We start from the raw sequence: 18,339 nt of genomic DNA, 5'->3' as shown, positions 1-18,339 counted from the left end.
CATAACCTTAAACTTCTTTTCAAACAAATTATAAACTCCTGCAAACCTATGTTTATAATAGAAACAGTACCACATCCTTAACTACAGTGGTATAGGGAAAACCCACAAAATGCCACAGTAACATTTATTACCAAATGTGCACCCAGTTAACTCTAAGGGAGTGAGAAAAGGTTAAAAAACAAAAACAAACAAACAAAAACCATGAGACCTGTTAAAAGAACAAATGTAGATTTTGTGGCAGGAGTCCAGATTTCAAGTGAAAAGAGAAGACTCAGAAATGGCCCATCTTGCGTTACATATTTGAAGGCGAAACAACTTTCATATCACATTCATTTATCTTAATAACAAACTGTATTAAAGGGAAAGAAATTTCTCTTCAATAGATGTAAAGGATTCACAATGAAAAGTGTTTGGTATTTATAACTGATCCACAGAACATTATGGTTATTACTTTGTATGGTATTGTATTAGATTATATTTAAACATGCTAAAACTAATTGTATAATGGGTCATTGTAAACCCCAGAACAAATAAAACTTTGTACTTTAGTTCTAAACTATGTATTGTGGAAAGTATAGGGCCTTTTCAGGATCTATCTAGGTTCAGATTATTTCCAAATATTATTTGCTTGATTGTAATCAGTGAAATCCCCATGTCATGCAAAGAGGGTTCAAAATCTTGAGCAATTCACCTTTGAAAAATAAAACAGCCCTTTGAATGTAAAATAGAAAATAAAATAAAATAAAAATGAAAGCAAGATGTATTGTCTATATGGCATCTTAAGTTTAAAATCATATTCAATGTTTTTATAAAATAAAGCACTGAAAAAAATCAGCTCTAATTTTTTCAACTCATCATAAAATGAAGAAAATTCCACAGGTAATCTACTAACTCTCATTCCCCAGTATCATTCCTTTTTATTTTAAATGGAAACAATCTATTGGACTTTTGGAATTCTCCGTATCTTTGTCACAACTCACAAGCAGTAAAAATTTAATTGAGATTTCAACCAAGAGTAGACCAGTGTGCACGTTTATCCACACCATTTTGTGGAAAATCAAGCACACTGCATCCTATTGGATGAAATGGATGAAAATCTAAAACCTCTTTAACAAATGTAAGCTAAGAGACCTTCAGAGAGTTCGGCTGCGGTGCTAGCAGAAAGCACAAAGTTGCTGCAAACCAACCCATTCTGATCCCTTTTGTAAGCTTATGTTTTCCCAGGAACATTTATATTTGACCTGTACTCCATTCCAACCCCAAATTCTTTAGATGGAGGAACATAAAGTAGATTACCTGAAGTATTATAAAATGTGATCCTGGATGGAGATCATCAGTTTTAAAACAAAGCTAAACACTAATGATGTCTGATGGAGCCAGTCACCTTGACTAAGCATCAAAGTTTAGTTCAAGCAAAAGTTTCCAGTTACCTGCACTACTCAGAAGCAACTTACAAAAAAAATTAAAGACTGGAAAATCAAATTGATAACACAATTCCAGGGGAAAGCTGTTTCTGGTGGTGGTAAATTACATCACTTGGACCAGATTTCCCAGTGAGAACAACTGGAAAAGAACATATAAAAATCATTCCTTTGAAGGCACAGGAAAGCTAACATCATAGTGATAAATTACCGGGTCAAGATCCAGGGGACAATGAAGGCCCAAGAAAGACGAGCCCTGAGTTTAAGGCTGCCTTTTCCTCTGCGGTCGTTAGCTATGTGGCCTGCAACACTGAGCCTTCACTTATTCACCATCTCACACTATGACTTGCACTTATTTATATATTTCCACAAAAGGGGAAGTATGGGCCATGAAAGTACATTGGTTTAGAAGTCAGAAGACCTACACTGTGGCTTTATGTCGCTGGGAAAATTTAAGCTTTAAACATAAGCTTAATGTCTCTGGGAAAATTATTTTAGTTCTCTGTATCTCAGTTCCCTCATCAGTAAAAAACCAGGACAATATTTCCCTTGCCAGGTGCTTACTAAGATTTAATGAGACATATTTAGCAAATGCAGGTAGTTAATCCCATACCAATATTCTTACTTGTGAGAGTTCTCCCTAAAGTTTATCTTTTCTTTGCGGGTTCACTTGAATAACAGCAGCAGAAATAGCAGCAACAGCAACAGAAGTAAAAACTATTTTGGGGCTGGGCGCAGTGGCTCACACCTGTAATCCCAGCACCTTGGGAGGCCGAGGCAGGTGGATCACAAGGTCAGAAGTTCGAGACCAGCCTGGCCAAGATGGTGAAATCACTTTTTGTATTTTGTAAAAATATAAAAATTAGTTGGACGCAGTGGCAGGCACCTGTAATCCCAGCTATTCGGGAGGCTGAGGCAGGAGAATCACTTGAATCCAGGAGGCAGAGGTTGCAGTGAGCTGAGATCGTGTCACTGCACTCTAGCCTGGGCAACAGAGCAAGACTCCATCAAAAAAAAAAAAAACTATTTTAGACCTCTTATGTGCTGAGAATCTTACAAATATTATTTCAATTAATTCTCTCAACGACCCTATGAAAGGGTATTATAACTTCCAACTAAGGATTTAGATTTAAGGTACTTCACTGAAAATGTCATAATTATTAAAAGTGGGAGTTGTAATATAATCCAGGACTATATAGCTGTAAATACCACACTTGACCACTGTGGCCCAGAGCCCTTATTTCCCATTTCGTTATGTTTATCTTTCAATCTGTTATCATTAGGTCTGCTTAGGCTCCTTTTACTTTACTGGGCTCCAGAAATGACTTCTTCCCCTAGAAGATTCATGGTCATAATTAACATATGCACAGACCCAAAATTTAAATCAGCTTCTTTATCCAAATGAATAATCTGCATACAATTAAATGAGATTTTACTGCATTAAAAAAAAAAAAAAAAAAAAAAAAAAAGCACAATGCTCTGTGCCAGTTTGGTTAGGTCAAACTTTTACAAGAGTCCACCAAAGCTTTAAGCGCCTTCAGAGACTACTGTAACTGACATATGGTTATAGCCTTTGGACACCATGGCTCCTGAAAATGTAACAATGGTCAGACATGATTCTAAGGAGTCTGAAGTACAAACACTCATTGCAGGCACTCATCATTGAGAATACTTGGAGCAGTCACTCCTATTATCAAGACATACAACACAATGGGTCACATAAGACTCCTCAAGTGCCCACATATTTGACAGAGTCTGGGAAAACTTTTATTGCCACCTAGGACAAGAGAAGAACCATATGAGTAAGCTAAAGGTATCAACTCCTCTCCTGACAATGATGTGTTCTTAACAATCTCAAAGAACAAGGAATAACTGAACTCAGGGAAAAAAGTGTCTAAAAATACATGAAACCACAGATTTAAGTGAAAAGCAGTACAGGTTTCTTTTCTTTCTTTTTTTCTCTCCTCCCTTTAATTACTTTGAATTTTTCAGGACCACCCAGAAACTTCACTATTTTAAGACATGGTTATTTATTTCTCTCTTGATCAGGACCGCCAATGGATATGAAACAGCTCCAGAAGGTCCACATGCTAGATTTCTATTTCTATTTTCTTCCAATAGAAATCAAGTCTGGAGGAAAAAAATATTTAGAATTGCATCTGGAATGACAGAGCTGCACATCATTCAATGTTAGTGTCATTTTTCACAGTTATCAAGCTAAGATAACAGCAGGGGAGCAGCACAAATCTCAAAACTGTAGAGTAATGGTGATGAAGTAGTATGTTTATCCACACATTCATCCTAATTTTAAATATCGTTGTCTATAGTTTAAATTTGAGTCTATACAGTCATTTATTTTAAAAGTATTTATTTAGAGCCAACTAGTACAAGACACACTAAATACTGTGGGGTTTTTTTTTCCAAAAAGGTGAATCAGATATGGATCCTACCTTAAAGTAGCTTACACTCAAGTGATAATAGAAGAATACATACAAAAATATAATGATATAGAAAATGGAATGTACTTAGAGAAGTAAAGTGCTTTAGCGATTATTTGTTTTAGCTCTCATGCCCTAGCCCCCATCCTAGAACAATATGAAGAATTATTTGTCAAATAAAAGTTATTCAGACAGAAAGGTCTATACAATAATGTAAATATAAATAATATAAAACTTTCCCAACAGTTTTGTACAAAAATTAATTATATAGCTTGAGTTCATTTTAGTGTTATATGAAGCAAGCCACAAGTTGATTAAATTTGCCAGCATTTTCTGGTATAGGCTTGAGCACAGACACATATAACTATAAAATATAAATCTACATTTATCCTTGTGAAATAGATTGGAGAAGAGTAAAAATTCACTTTGATCACTTGGTCCAAAGTTACTCCATTGAGTCAGACTGTTCATTTTTGTGAGGCCCCTTAATTTGGGTTCAAATCTTGCCTCTGTTATTTTCTAGATGTGTGGCCTTGGACTTATTTCCTCATCTATAAATTGGAACAAAGATAAAAGCACAAGTAGTTGACTTGAGAGCGGAGCCAAGAAGCGCCAATGGGGAGTGGCGAAGTGTGATGAACAGTGGAGAAAAAGCAATAAAGGGTATGCTGTTGAGCGGCAACTGGTGCTCACTCCTGCCAGAGAACTCTGGGGGATGGTGTATAACATAACTCTCACAGTTACCCGCATAAAGGATGAGGGAACCTGGGTATTAATCTACTAAGTCTATCAGTCATTGGCTGAGCATGGTGGCTATGTAGCTTCTGCCAAACAGGGATAGTCCTCAGGCAAAAACTGCAGGTGTTGAGCAGGTGGAAGCATTCAGGAATGGTGAGAGGTTAAGAGATAGGTATGGGACATGCACAGCATGTGCTACCACTGCCTACTTCAAAGGGGCATAGTGAGGATTAAATGAAATAACAGATGAAAAGTCCTTGATCAATGCCTAGCCCATAATAATGCTCAATAAAAGTTAATTTTCTTACATTCCTTGGCATATCTTATTTGGGTGTGTGTTTAACTCTTCTCCCATTTTCTTTACAAAATAGAGAAATTTAGTTAGTGAAATTCACTGGACTTAGTTCTAAGACTGCTAACCAATGTTTATGACCTTGAATTCAGACCCAATAGGTTAGAAAGGAACTAACAACTGCTGTTAAACAATACAAGTTAGATTTTTATTTCTCAGGCAGCTGGGGAGTTTCACCATTCCAAATGCAAGAAATGAAACATATTCCTGTTAACACTGTTAGTGACTTCACCCACAAATTCTTATTCATTGCTGTGGGTGAGAAGATCTGTGTTCACTCAGTTCTCACAAACTACTTATCAGTGAGATCTTAATCTAAATTTCCTATGTTATGCAATAGACCACATTTAAAATGATACCAATAGATACTCAATCTTCATTACTTCTCACTGTTTATACATGGCTTTCTCTTCAAAAAGCAACAACTGGTAAGACTTTCCCTATTTACTGTATATGAAATGTGCTTCTAGTCAAAAACACCTATTCCAAGATGGGAAGTCATGGACTTGCCTTTTTCTATGACTTCCTATGCCCAATTCAAACCACTCATAAATTCCCTCTTAATAAAAAAGACTACAATGATCATTTCTTTACTCTGTGCTTACAAACATGTTCCATCAATTTTTTTTCTTTTTTTTTTTTTTTTTTTTTTTTTTGAGATGAAGTCTTGCTGTGTCACCCAGGCTGGAGTGCAGTGGCACGATTTTGGTTCACTGCAACCTCTGACCCCCGGGTTCAAGTGATTCTCCTGCCTCAGCCTCCCCATTAGCTGGGATTATAGGCGCCTGTCACTGCACCCAGCTAATTTTTGTATTTTTAGTAAAGACGGGGTTTCACCATCTTGGCCAGGCTGCTCTTGAACTCCTGACCTCATGATCCACCTGCCTTGGCCTCCCAAAGTGCTGGGATTACCAGTGTGAGCCACCGTGCCTGGCCTATGTTCCATCAATTCTAGGACATTTCTCCCCCACATCCCAGAAGTAGGATTGTGTCTTATACTCAGTGGTATATAACAACTTCTGGCTTTCAGGTTCTGGTTATGCTATAGTTTTCATTGCCTGAGTATGTACAGCCTTTATCTTAGCAGTCCATATCATGTCATGTCCACTGACTTGTGTGCAATGTGAATACTCCTCATTGAATTAATTACCATTTAAATTATCTTTTAAAACTACACCATGACTTATGATTGAGTAAAAAAGTTACTGTGTGCACAGAAAGGTATGGAAATAGTGTAGTTAGAAGTATAAAGTTAAACTGAGTGAGGCAAACATTCATGACTGAAGAATGACAGCAATTTCATATTTTCTCACAAAGCAAAAGCTAAGCTGTAAGCTTTCCAGGATGTGAGACAAGAAAATACACCCAGATAGAATAAACTGTGTTATGTTTTGTTATGGAAAGACACGCAGAGAGATCACTATCCTATGTCAAAGTCAAGCAATACAACTAAGGTCAGGAAAAAAAACTGGCAAATCCCTGAAACAGATGTGGTTTAATTAATTAATGTATCATGTAGGACTATTGTTAGAGCATTAAACATCAATTTGCCTAAAATTTCTTGCTGACTTTGGACAGAGGCCGCTTAACTTCAGGCAACATACAGTTCAACTGAGGAGGAAAAGTGAAGTTTTGAGTTTAGTCAAAAAGGAAAGTTTTTGAAAGGATGTAAGAGGCTCAGAAAAAAGAAATCATGAAGGCAACAGTGGCACACTCAAGAAATGCTGCACGAACAACGCTCTTTGTAGTATACAGGACAATGCTACATGGAAAAACACAGCAATGAGCTGTAGTTTAAGGACCTGTCATGATTTAGGGGAATCAAACTTGGAATGTGAAGAAGTTTCAGGGATACCTTACTCAATTTATGTTGCTTGTATCTTTCTTCTTATTCAGGCACAAGAGTAACGTATGATAAAATTTATGTCTAAATACATCTAAGAGAGCTCTTTCAATAATAAAAAAATTTAAGTGATAAAACTTTTATGTCATAGTTTAATTGGCAGTTTTTTTTCCCCTGATTCATTCACAAAGCAATGCCATAACTTAGAGTAGATGGCATCTTATTGCTGAAATACAGTGGCAATAATAACTACCAATCTTGGATGCCTGTCACATGCCAGGCACCATTATTTGGCATTTCATGTACATTACCTCAATTAGTCCTTACAAAGCCTTAAGATGTATATATAGAGTGTCCTCGTGAAACCTGCACACCTTTGAAAAGTCGGTGCCAAATGAGGTCATGCACCTAATGCAGTTTTTACAGCATTTAGCACCACTGTATTATTATTGTTGTTATTATTATTGTCTTCCAAAGGATATCAATAATTAAGCACCAAAACCCTGAATCTGAAATGATAGTGAAGATGCCCCAGGGAAATTCAATGTGTAGTTTAACTCATTGAGAACAAACCATTTTTAGTTACTTTGTGTAAGCAATATAATTGGGATATATATTTGCATATCTTATTGAAGGAGAAAAAATTTATTATATATTTTTCTCACTCGATGTTTATTATGTTATAGTAAATCATTTACAGTACCCAAAGCTAACGAAGGCTGGATTCCATTGTTTAACTTTTTTAAAATACAGGAAATTCCCTCTGTAACAGCTCCCATCCTAACCCTGTGAAAGGGGTGAGCCTGTGGTTCTGAGCTCCTCAGAAACGGCCATTTCCTCACTCTGTATAGACGGTGTTTTCCATCAAACTCCAGTTACCCCTTGATGAGAAAGGTACTAAAGAACCACATTCATTAACTTTCTTAATATCATGTTCCCCTTCTGTACCATTTGTTTGCCGGTTCAGTAAGAATATAAAAAGAAAGCAACCTGAAATCAAATCCGAATGGCCACTCTCACCTCTCCAAAGCAGAACCAGTCCTTGGGGAATAGTCTAGTTCACCACTGTACAGATAAGGAAACCAATACTCCGTGAGTTCCACCACTTTCTAAGGACACAAAGCTAGTTAAGTATTTGTTCCAAAAGGGATTTGAACCCACAGTCTGACCTAATTCTGTTCAACTGATATGCCACAGTTCATATTTTTCAACTATTAGCTTTTAGGTTGCTTTCAGTGCTTCATAATTCTAAATGTAAACATTATGGTACCAAATGGATTTTAGTTTACTGCTTTTAGCGCATTAAGTTAGATGACTGATGCCAAGTATAAGATTTGTGTTATGACTGACATTTTCTTAGAGGACTCTCAGGAAAGACCATATCAGAAATAAGTGGGTATGTCTATTTCACCATATGTCTGTCAGCACTATATATAGTAACAAATTTGGCTAACTCAATATAGGTGAAGGGTACCTAACAGTTGCTTTCACTTGTATATATTCATCACTGCTAAGATTGGAAATGTTTGTGTATACTGACTTGAATTATGAGGATATGTGAATGAACATATATATGAATATTTATTTGTGGTGGTCTGACTATAATCTATCTATATCTTTTAATATCTGTACAGAAGAGACCAGGTTTGGCTCTTATAAAACCCAAAAATATTTGAAGTATCTTAGAAAAAGGGGAGGGGTGTGGAAACAGAGGTAGTACACTTCCTTTTCAAAAACTGATTAAAATCTACACAGTTGTTAGACAAGCATCTGTAATTATGTGAGACATTATGAAAATAAATGGAGTATCAAGCAATACTTGTATACAACTATATGTTTAATTGCTTTAATTCTGTGGGGATGTAGAAGAATATTTCCTTATATTTATTAGAATATAGGACAAGTACAAGTACGGAAAATAATTTTAGAGTATTTAATGACAAATAAATTGTATCATACCCTCCAAGTGAAATTCACAAGAGAATGGGAAGCCAGAATAAAGAGGGAGGAAATGAACATTGATTTACTTCTTAAAGAGAATATATGGAAGGGTAGAGAGAGGACACGATTTTAAGTGAAGAAAAAAATCCCTCTTCACTCTGGCTTGATGGAGGAAGCTGTGTACCCATGGTTCACCTTTCCCAGAATGAAGGGGGTAGCCGGGGAGTCACACAAAATGAGCTTTAGAAATCAGATATGGTAGAGCCAAGTGACTGAAGGTCCTCAATGCCTGGCACTGGAGTTCAATCTGAACAGGGGCCAAAAGAGCCATGTCAAGTGTGTACACAGCTGTGTGATGGGAGAGCACTGGGCTGTGAGTCCAGCAAAGATGTGGGGGGCACACCAATGCAGAGACACGGGCAAAAAGGCTACTTTGGATGCCAACACAGAAGGTTTTCAGGTGCAAAAACAGGGCCTGAGCCAAGGGGCTTTTCCAGAAAGATTTCCAAATGAACAACAGCGGGCCAGGGAGATGAACTGAACACAGACATGCAGGGAGACACAGAGCCACATGTTGTGGTCCACAGCACAGAGGGCATGCTGCTTTTAAAGGAAGGAAGGCCAGCAATTTCCATGTATATGTTTCTAAAACAATGTACTGTCACAGAAATGTTAAAATAATCTCTTTGTAATTAGCAAAGAGATTAGGGAAACTAGATCAAACTAGGTCAGGGAAAGGTATTTTAAGAAAACCGAATTAATATAAACACACCTCTAGCCAGGAATAAAATTGGTAAGCATTATGAAGTTGATGATGATCACTATTTTCCTCACTGTGATTGTTTGAATTTAATTATTACACTATTCACATTTAAATCCTACTTTATTTCACAGAGGATTTGAAAAGGCATACAGAGAAAGTGACACTTCAATTAATGCTTTATTTGGTTATTTAGTCTCCTTATTTTAAAATGCATAAATAGCAAAAGTGTCCATTAAAGCACCCTTCAATATTTGATGTAAAGAAAGTTTTTTAAATTACACATCAAAACTTGTGCATTGTATTCTACTTGACTTCTATCCTATACTATATTCTACAGTACTTCAACTATTTCACTTTTTCAAAACAGCAAGAAAACCATCAAAAAGGCTCTAAGATATACTCAACTGTAGTGAGACAGAATATTATACAATTAAGTAATATCAGTTGCATCTCACTAGCAGCAACACAGGGTACGTGGTCATTATAACATGAAACTAGTTCTTTCATGTTTATCTTGCTGGCTAAGATCATGGGAATTACCAAAATATTTACTTTCTGCACTATGTTCCCATAGACAGTTATAATTGGGATGATACTTTAACAGTCACAAAGGCAGACTTAATACTGACAACAGACTTCCTCCTTTTGTTTGCCTTTTAAGAAGAGGTCATTAATAATGGCAATGATTAGCCATTGCAGTCATCACTCAACCCAGACAGCAAGCACAATGGCCCTTACATCAAATCTGACCTATGACGTAAAAGTCTCTCAACTTTGTAAGCGAGCTTTGATAATTCCCTCCACACAATAGCATTTCCTATTATAAACATCTGTTTTCTCACATGAACCACGTTGAACATGTTAAAAATAAGTTTCTCTTTCCATATCAGTTTGTAAAAGGGATAATCAATCAAGAAATAAGGCTGAAGGCCCAAGTCTCCTTCCCCCACTGATGTAAATTTCCATCCTAACTTTCCCAGGGGATTTTTAAGTTCAGTACTAGGGAAGGTAACTATTAAACCCTTAAGAACACAGTAAAGCTTTCCTTCTTCAAATTATAGATAATATCTACTAAAGACATTGAATGTACTTTAAAAGAAAAGAAATAGTCAGGCATAATGCTAAACAATGTGCTAACCAATTCCTTCCAACTCTAGGATTCTACGCAATCAGGTCCCCAAATCAGTGAACTATTGCTCTTTTCATTAGAGATTCCTCTGGAGTCAGGTGAGCATAAATGAATATTAGAACAGACGTCTGATACAGGCAGTTTGGAAATATCAATACTGCTCCTCCTTGTTCTCTTGCCATAAGCTGAATGAAGAATCTTAGTCATTTAAGCTGTTTACTAAGATAATGAGAAGCAGATTTGTACAGAGATCAGGAAGGGCCAAGAGGATTCATCTACATACCAACTCCAAGTGACAGTGACCACTTAGAATGTTGTATTCAAAAGGATTCTGAGACCATGTGCAGGCTCAACAGAAAAAAATTCAACATGGTTACAATGTTTACCAAGGCCACATGGGGAATAGTAACAGCAGCACTTGTGCCAGCTTCTTGCCTCTCTTATATGCATACATCTCCCCAAAGAAGTTTCTTCTTCCTAAAAGTGTCTGGTTATTGCAAATCTGAACAGGCTGAACCTAGGATACCACAAATAAGTACTGCAAATGCAAACACCATGGTATAACTTAATGTCAGTATCTTACCCTACTTTCATTAGTGTGTCAAAATGTGCTGAGGTGGTTAACTCAACTGATAAGATGTTTTTTCTCTTGATCACTGACAATGCTATGCAACAGAACTTTCTGCAATAACGGAAATGTCCTATATCTGGGCTATCCAGTGTGGTAGCCACTCATTCACATGTGGCTATTGTGTAGCTGAAATACAGCCAGTGTGTTCTTAATTTTATTTCTTTGTATTTAAATTTCACGTGGCAAGGGGCTATCATATTAGGCAGCACAGGACTAGAATGTTTGCTTGCAATGTTAAAGTAAATCCACAGAGGATTGGCTCTAAGTCTGTTTTGCTTCCTGAGGTATGCTATGTGCCTAGAACACTGCCTAAAACGTAGTATGTGCTAAGATATTCACTGAATGAATAAATGAGTAAAGAGATTTGTCCTATCAGGTCATCCTGAAGTATGGATGGTTTTGCATCTTTCGGCTTCTGTGCAGCATTGAGGGAGATGTGTGTAATATCACAATTAAACACTCTCTCAGACTCAAACCAGTAGCACAGCCCTCACTGGGCTTAGTAGATAAAGTATTTTCCATAGAACTTCAAGCAAACAGAGGGTCAATCGAGACACATTTAAATTTTGCATTGAGAATTCAAATACCCTGAAATATCCCCAGCTCCTAATCTGAAAGATATGAAAACAATTTATTTTAAAATTGGCCAGTCTGATACTCTGCTGGAACATTATTTTGGATGGCACTTCTTTACCATCACAGGAAGATGGTAGGGACAATAGTAGGTTATCAAACGAAACCGAGGGTAAGAGCTTTTTTAGGAGACACCAAATAGAACATTTAATGTTCTTCTATAATGAAAAGGGGTATCCCTACAAAAAGACATCTGGCACATATAACTTTGAGCACCTTTAAAAATTTACTTATAACAGTCTGCAATACCAGCATTTATTTGCCCCAAAATAGTATTGAGGAGTGACAAAAATGGAAAGGCATTATTAAAGAGACAGATCACAGACAACGATTAATTCTGCTCCAAATGAAGTGGCATTTTAAACAAAATACTGTCAATATAGAGTGGAGAACGTTACTTTTCATTAGCAATAGCACATTCTAAATATTTTTGCATTGTGAACCTGATGTCATTAGAGAGAAAATACCCAGAGTTGGCTATTGCATTTGGCTGCCTTTTAACACATGCCATCAAAATAACAACAAATCATTACACAGTGCTGTCTGAAACATAAACAAAACATCATCTGAGCACTTTCTTTCACCTCTCAATACTTGTGGGGACATGTGACCTTGAGCTGAGAGGCTCTTCTGAAAATGTTGTCCACATGTCTAAAGTTTTCCCCCTCACATGTGTACTCTGCCATCCACCCTCAACCAAACCATCTAAATTACATTCAGATTTTTGTGGTATCATAATAACTTCAATATGGGATATATTTTCAACATTCTGGTAAGAGAGTCCTTTCTTCCCTGCCTCACCCTTCTTCCAAGTTATTTCAGGTTTGCATATTTCATTTTCACATCTCAGTGGGATACCCATCATATAACATTTATTTGTGAGGTCTAAAGGCATAATGTGGGGGATTGTGAACTAGCATGTCAAAACCACATACTGCATGCGTATGTCTTAAAGAATGAAAAAGGATTCCTTTTTTCTCAAGATGTATAAGCTGTCTCAACAGTATAAGTCCAAAGCGAATACCACAACCTAATTAAAGATGAAGAGCATAACAAGCAGTATTAAAATGTCTTTTTTGATTCATTCTTCTCCAAGTTATGTTTTTATCAAATGTCTTGTCTCATTAATGACTCCAAAGACATAATGAGTATACATACCTTCTAATCTCACCAAATTCAGAAGAGAGTTGAAAGAATTTTCTTCTACATGTTTTGGGGGCTATGACAGTGGAGAATGTACAGGCAGGGTAGAAAGGGACTTTCAGAAGAGACTAAGTCCATTCACCTGCCTACAGGGATAAGCATGCTTATATATTCCCAGATGAATAAGACTTTTTAAAGATCTCTCAAGTAAGAAATACCACAATCTCTTCTGGGTACCAATTCCTACATTTAGAACATTTATTTCTAGGAAGGTCTTCCTTTGAGTTTAACCATGCTTCAGGGCCAGCTTCATGAGCATTCAAGCTCTGCAGTCACAAAGGGGCTCATGCTCAGAGGGACCACCTACCAGCCCTGCCTGGCTTAATGTTTTGTTGTCACCATCTTGAAATTTTTAATAATTTTACCTCTGAACTTGTGTTTCCTAAATGAACTATGATGGAGCAATGAAGCACATGTATGAAAAGGGAAGATATATGCAGTATGCATGCCCCCTTTCTCCTTTCTGCCTCATTCACATGTAGCCCCATGAGCTCTGAATTCCTGTGGCCCCGTGATGAATAGGGGTTCAGGGAGACTCAAAGCAATTCAAAGGATGGCATGTTATGTCTAGACTGATTAAGTGGGGACACTGGTAGCCCTGAGAGGCTTTCCATGAGAACGAGATACATTTTGAATAAAGAAGGAAGGCAACAGAGTTCAAAGCAACAGGAATGACTGAAGAAGCCCATTGTATCTTTTCTTACTCCTGTTACTTCCCCTCTATTACCGAGTCACTTACAGTTAAAATGATAACATAGAAGGAAAGAAAAAGAATGATACATAGTTCCTTTCCCTTTCAGTTCTTCCTTTCTCATCAGTAAGCTGAAGGTAGAGAGCACAGGAAGATACGCACACATCAACAAATGAAATAAAAAGTTAAGTCTGGTGATTCCACAGTTCTATAAGAACAAAACACATGTGTAAGTACAAGCTACAAAATATAAATTGTGTAATTTTGTTGATTCTGCATATGAGTCTAATGCTGTCATATTTGTATTTCAAAGAGGCACTGCACATTACAAAGACCAATGGTAAAATTCACACTAACAATTTAAATTTTTAATTTTTCTTACTTAGAACATAAAATAGCAAATAAAAAATGCCATGACAAGTCAGGAGAGACACCACAGAAAGAAAAATGCTTTGCTTTTAGTACCTGTTTTAACAGCACTTTAGCACCTTTTCCCCTAATTTTTGAACAAGGAGGTCTGTGTTTTCATTATGCACTAAGCCCCGCAAATTACGTAGCTGGCCCTGACTCGCTTCCTCATGCTCCAGATTACATCCACTGCATCTATTCTTCGAGGTCACCATTTGTTAGTTTTCACCCTTTCCTTCGTTCATCTACACCACAAATATTGACTGCTCTGTGCTCAGGCACTGTGCCAGGTACTGAGGACACAAAAAGGAGTAAGATATTATCATTCCCCTTAAGTGTAGTTGTGAAGATGGACAAATAACCATGGAAAGTTAATAAGACTGGGCCAGGTGTGATGGTTCATGCCTTGTAATCCCAGCACTTTGGGAGACCGAGGCAGGTGGATCACTTGAGGTCAGGAGTTCAAGAACAGCCTGGCCAACATGGTAAAACTCTGTCTCTACAAAAAAATACAAAAAAATTAGTTGGGCATGGTGGCATGTGCCTGTAATCCCAGCTACTCGGGAGGCTGAGGCAGGAGAATCGCTTGAACCCAGGAGGCGGAAGTTGCGGTGAGCTGAGATCGCACCATTGCACTCCAATGTGGGCAACAGAGCAAGACTCTGTCTAAACACACACACACACACACACACACACACACACACACACAAAACTGATCTTGCATGACTTTAGTGAGGACAATAAATAATAAACATAAAATGTACAAATCACTTCTAGTAATGATTGCTAACCTTTAGCACTCTATTTAATTATCTCATTTACTTCCTATTACAACTTATTGGGTAGGTCCTATTATTGTTTCCATCTTACAGCTACAGAAGAGAGATTTAGAACAGTTAAGAAATTGAACCACAGTGATTTTGTCACTAAGTGATGGAACCAATAAATGAAGTCACTCAAACCTGTTTGACTACGAAATCTGAGTTCATAAGTGACAGCTATCATTCTTATTAATATAATCCTAACCATTATTTATTTTCTAGTATTACAGTTGTGTCTCCATTTCTAGTTTCTCAAAGGTCAATTTTAGTTGCAATTTTGTCAATCAACTTATAATATATCATTCACCACTAAACAAAAATGTGTATTCTTTTTTTTTTTTTTTTTTGAGGTAAAGTCTAGATCGGTCCCCAGTCTGGAGTGCAGTGGCGCGATATCAGCTCACTGCAACCTCCGCCTCCCAGGTTCAAGCGATTCTCCTGCCTCAGTCTCCCGAGTAGCTGGGATTACAGGCATGCGCCACCATGTCCAGCTAATTTTGTATTTTCAGTAGAGATGAGGTTTCCCCATGTTGGTCAGGCTGGTCTCAAACTCCTGACCTCAGGTGATCCACCCACCTTGGCCTCCCAAAGTGCTGAGATTACAGGTTTGAGCCACCATGCCCAGCCCAAAAATGTATACTCTAACTTTTTCCAATTTACTTATTAACAGTTTGGTTAGCACAAAAAATATAGCTGCTTCTTTTTCTTTTTTTAATCTGACAATCATCTGACCTAACTGTAGAAAATTCAATTCAGCTAATAAAACTGTGGTTTTGAAAATTACATTCATGATCTTGTTCACTAAAATATAGGCAGACAGACCTGTGTCCAAATCCTGGCTCTACAGCCAGGGTTTCAGAAAAGTACTTAACTCTTAAAGCCTAAATTTTCCCATATGTAAAATGGGGATGGAAACAGTACTTTAACTACCTCATTGGCCCATGCTTAAGAGTAAATAATTCTTACAAAACACTTAAAATAACACCTGGGACCTAATAACCACTCAAAAAATTGTTAGTTTTACTATTACTATTTTTAGTTCTCAAATCTAGGTTTTAAAATGGATTTGAAATGATTTCCCCTTGAAATGTTTTCCTCCAATACGAAGAACTAAGTTCAAGGGTCTCGTAATTTCCGAGACATGTATTTTTTTTGGTAAATAAAAGCACACAAAAAGTCCCCCAGAATGGCCCGTGGTGGTCACATATACCTCTACAATTCAAAGGATCTCAGATGTTTTAATTTAAATAATCCTTTCCTGAAAATGCCAAATACTACCCTCATTTTTTCTCTTTTCAATCTAAACTGCCTATTCTAGGATTAAGGGTAAAACAGTTTATAAACTACACATAAAGAACTCTATAAATGTAAGGAACTATTCACATCAGTTTTAGCGAGGCTATCTCCATTCTCTCTAACCTTTGAAGTGACAGTTAAATTTAAGAAGGTTGAGCAAATTAAAATGGCCGAAGTGTTTTCTCTGGCGAAAAAGGAAAGGATTAGCTAATCTGAAGGTTACTGCCGTCATCCAGACTGTCAAATGACTGTTTCCCTGGCCTCTAAGTGATTGAAGAACACATAAAAAGTAGACTGGACCACATAAAAATTGACTATATACCTATTCTTAAAATAGCTCTACAGAAAAAGGCCTTTGTTTGACATTTGTACTATGGTTTAAAGACAAGGAAAACAGCATTTTTGTAAAAAATGAAACCCTTATTTGATACCTTAGAAAACCTGATAGCCATCTGATATCTTCCTAAAACTGAAACTTCAATAATGCTGGCTGTTCCCACCATAGGCTTTCAGGTCCTTACCAATTCTTGAGTGTCTTCTTGTAGCGGCAGAAACGCCGCTTCCAGAATCGCAACCTGGTCAGCACTAAGCTTCTGCCACAGCCCGATCAGCAGAATCACCAAATGGGTGGCACTCTTCAGCCTGGTGAATGACTGGAACAGATTGCCTTGGTTTTCCTCCACTGCATCTGCTAGAGCGATTACCTGCAGATATTACAAACCTTGGTTAGGGATAATTTCACAATTCTTGAGCCCTCAACAAATTACGTCTGGCACACTTTTGTTTTTCTTTAACACAACTTGATGAACTTTGTCTTCCACAAACACAAGCTATGTTGAGTAATAAAAGAGTTATCATTCATCTGCTCACTTCCTTCTTTAAAAAAAAAAAAATGCCCACAGTAATTCCAAATCCATATGGCCAGAAGTGGAAAATATCCACGAAATAAGCTTAGCAGGAACAGGGTTCAGTGTCTGCTTTGCCATCTATTGACCTTCTTCAATATATGGTAATATAAGTAACCTCGAATAAAGTTATCACAGTCTTTATTACCAGCCACATAAATTAATCAGTTTAAACATTCTCAGAAGAATAATTGCCTTGTAGTTCAAAATAACTTCATTACACTTTTTTCAGAACATTGTCTTCCTCTAATATTAGTCTTTAGATGCTACATGGTAATGGGATATCTAATATTTCTTTATTATATTTAAAAGGTAGATAATGTTCAAACATTTGACCAGTTGAGTAATGTCATTTTTAACACAAATGTCAGGCACCAGCCCACAGGGACCTGAAAGAAAAAAAAAAAAGTTCAGGGTATGTTAGCTTTTCAATGCCAAATCTACTTAGGATAAAATTGGCAGGAGTGAGTAGAATTGACTTTTTTTCATCCTTTTGAATAATCCTGTGGAAAAAAGAACTAAAGCAACAATTGGATGAAACATTCAAAACTGCCCATTGGTGTTTTATTTTAGTTTAATGTCTTGGTGAATTCTGTGCTCATTAAAAGTAATGAAGTGACTGCCGCAGAGGCTCAAGGCATCTGACGGTCCCCAGAACAGCATTAGTAAAAGCCAGGGCCATATGAGCTCCTTTCTACAAGCCCCCACCAGCTTGGGAGACCGGAGTTCAGATGAGTCTCAGAAGTCTGGTGCAGATGATCCATTTGGTGATATTTCATGGTTTATTGACACGGGCTCAAAGGGCTTGTTAAAAAATCATCATTCAAACAAGTAGAATGTACAGCTGTGTGGTCTCCCAAATTCCATGTTGGGAGAGGGGCTGTACAGAAAGAGCCCTCAGAGTGTCTCGGAGATACTAGAAAAGAGATGTAGACAGAGCAACTGAAGGTCCTTGCCTGAAATCGCTGGGGTGACCAAGATTCTTTGCCACTTGGCTGAGGGCTTGCAGGAGTTATAAAAGGCAATCACAATTCACATTTAGCTCTACAGGGAGGCATGGGAGTTTAAATGAAGACTACCATAACGTAACGTGCATTACTTGCTATGCGCCTAGTACTGTGCTACT

At 37.3% G+C, this 18,339-nt stretch overlaps 1 protein-coding gene across 4 annotated transcripts in view; it reads right to left on the bottom strand.

Moving 5' to 3' along the window:
- The window catches only part of LOC105475849 (Bardet-Biedl syndrome 9), a 555,557-nt gene that overhangs the window by 82,899 nt on the left and 454,319 nt on the right, over nt 1-18,339 (bottom strand). For all 4 annotated transcript variants that reach the window (XM_011731402.3, XM_011731401.3, XM_011731400.2 and 1 more), the window contains one exon: nt 16,830-17,012. In XM_011731402.3, coding sequence (XP_011729704.2) covers nt 16,830-17,012 — 183 coding nt within the window. The remainder of the gene's footprint in view (nt 1-16,829; nt 17,013-18,339) is intronic.

This window comes from Macaca nemestrina, chromosome 4 (assembly GCF_043159975.1).
Source record: "Macaca nemestrina isolate mMacNem1 chromosome 4, mMacNem.hap1, whole genome shotgun sequence".
Taxonomy (NCBI): Eukaryota; Metazoa; Chordata; class Mammalia; order Primates; family Cercopithecidae; genus Macaca; species Macaca nemestrina.
This window is presented reverse-complemented; position numbering and strand designations above follow the sequence as displayed.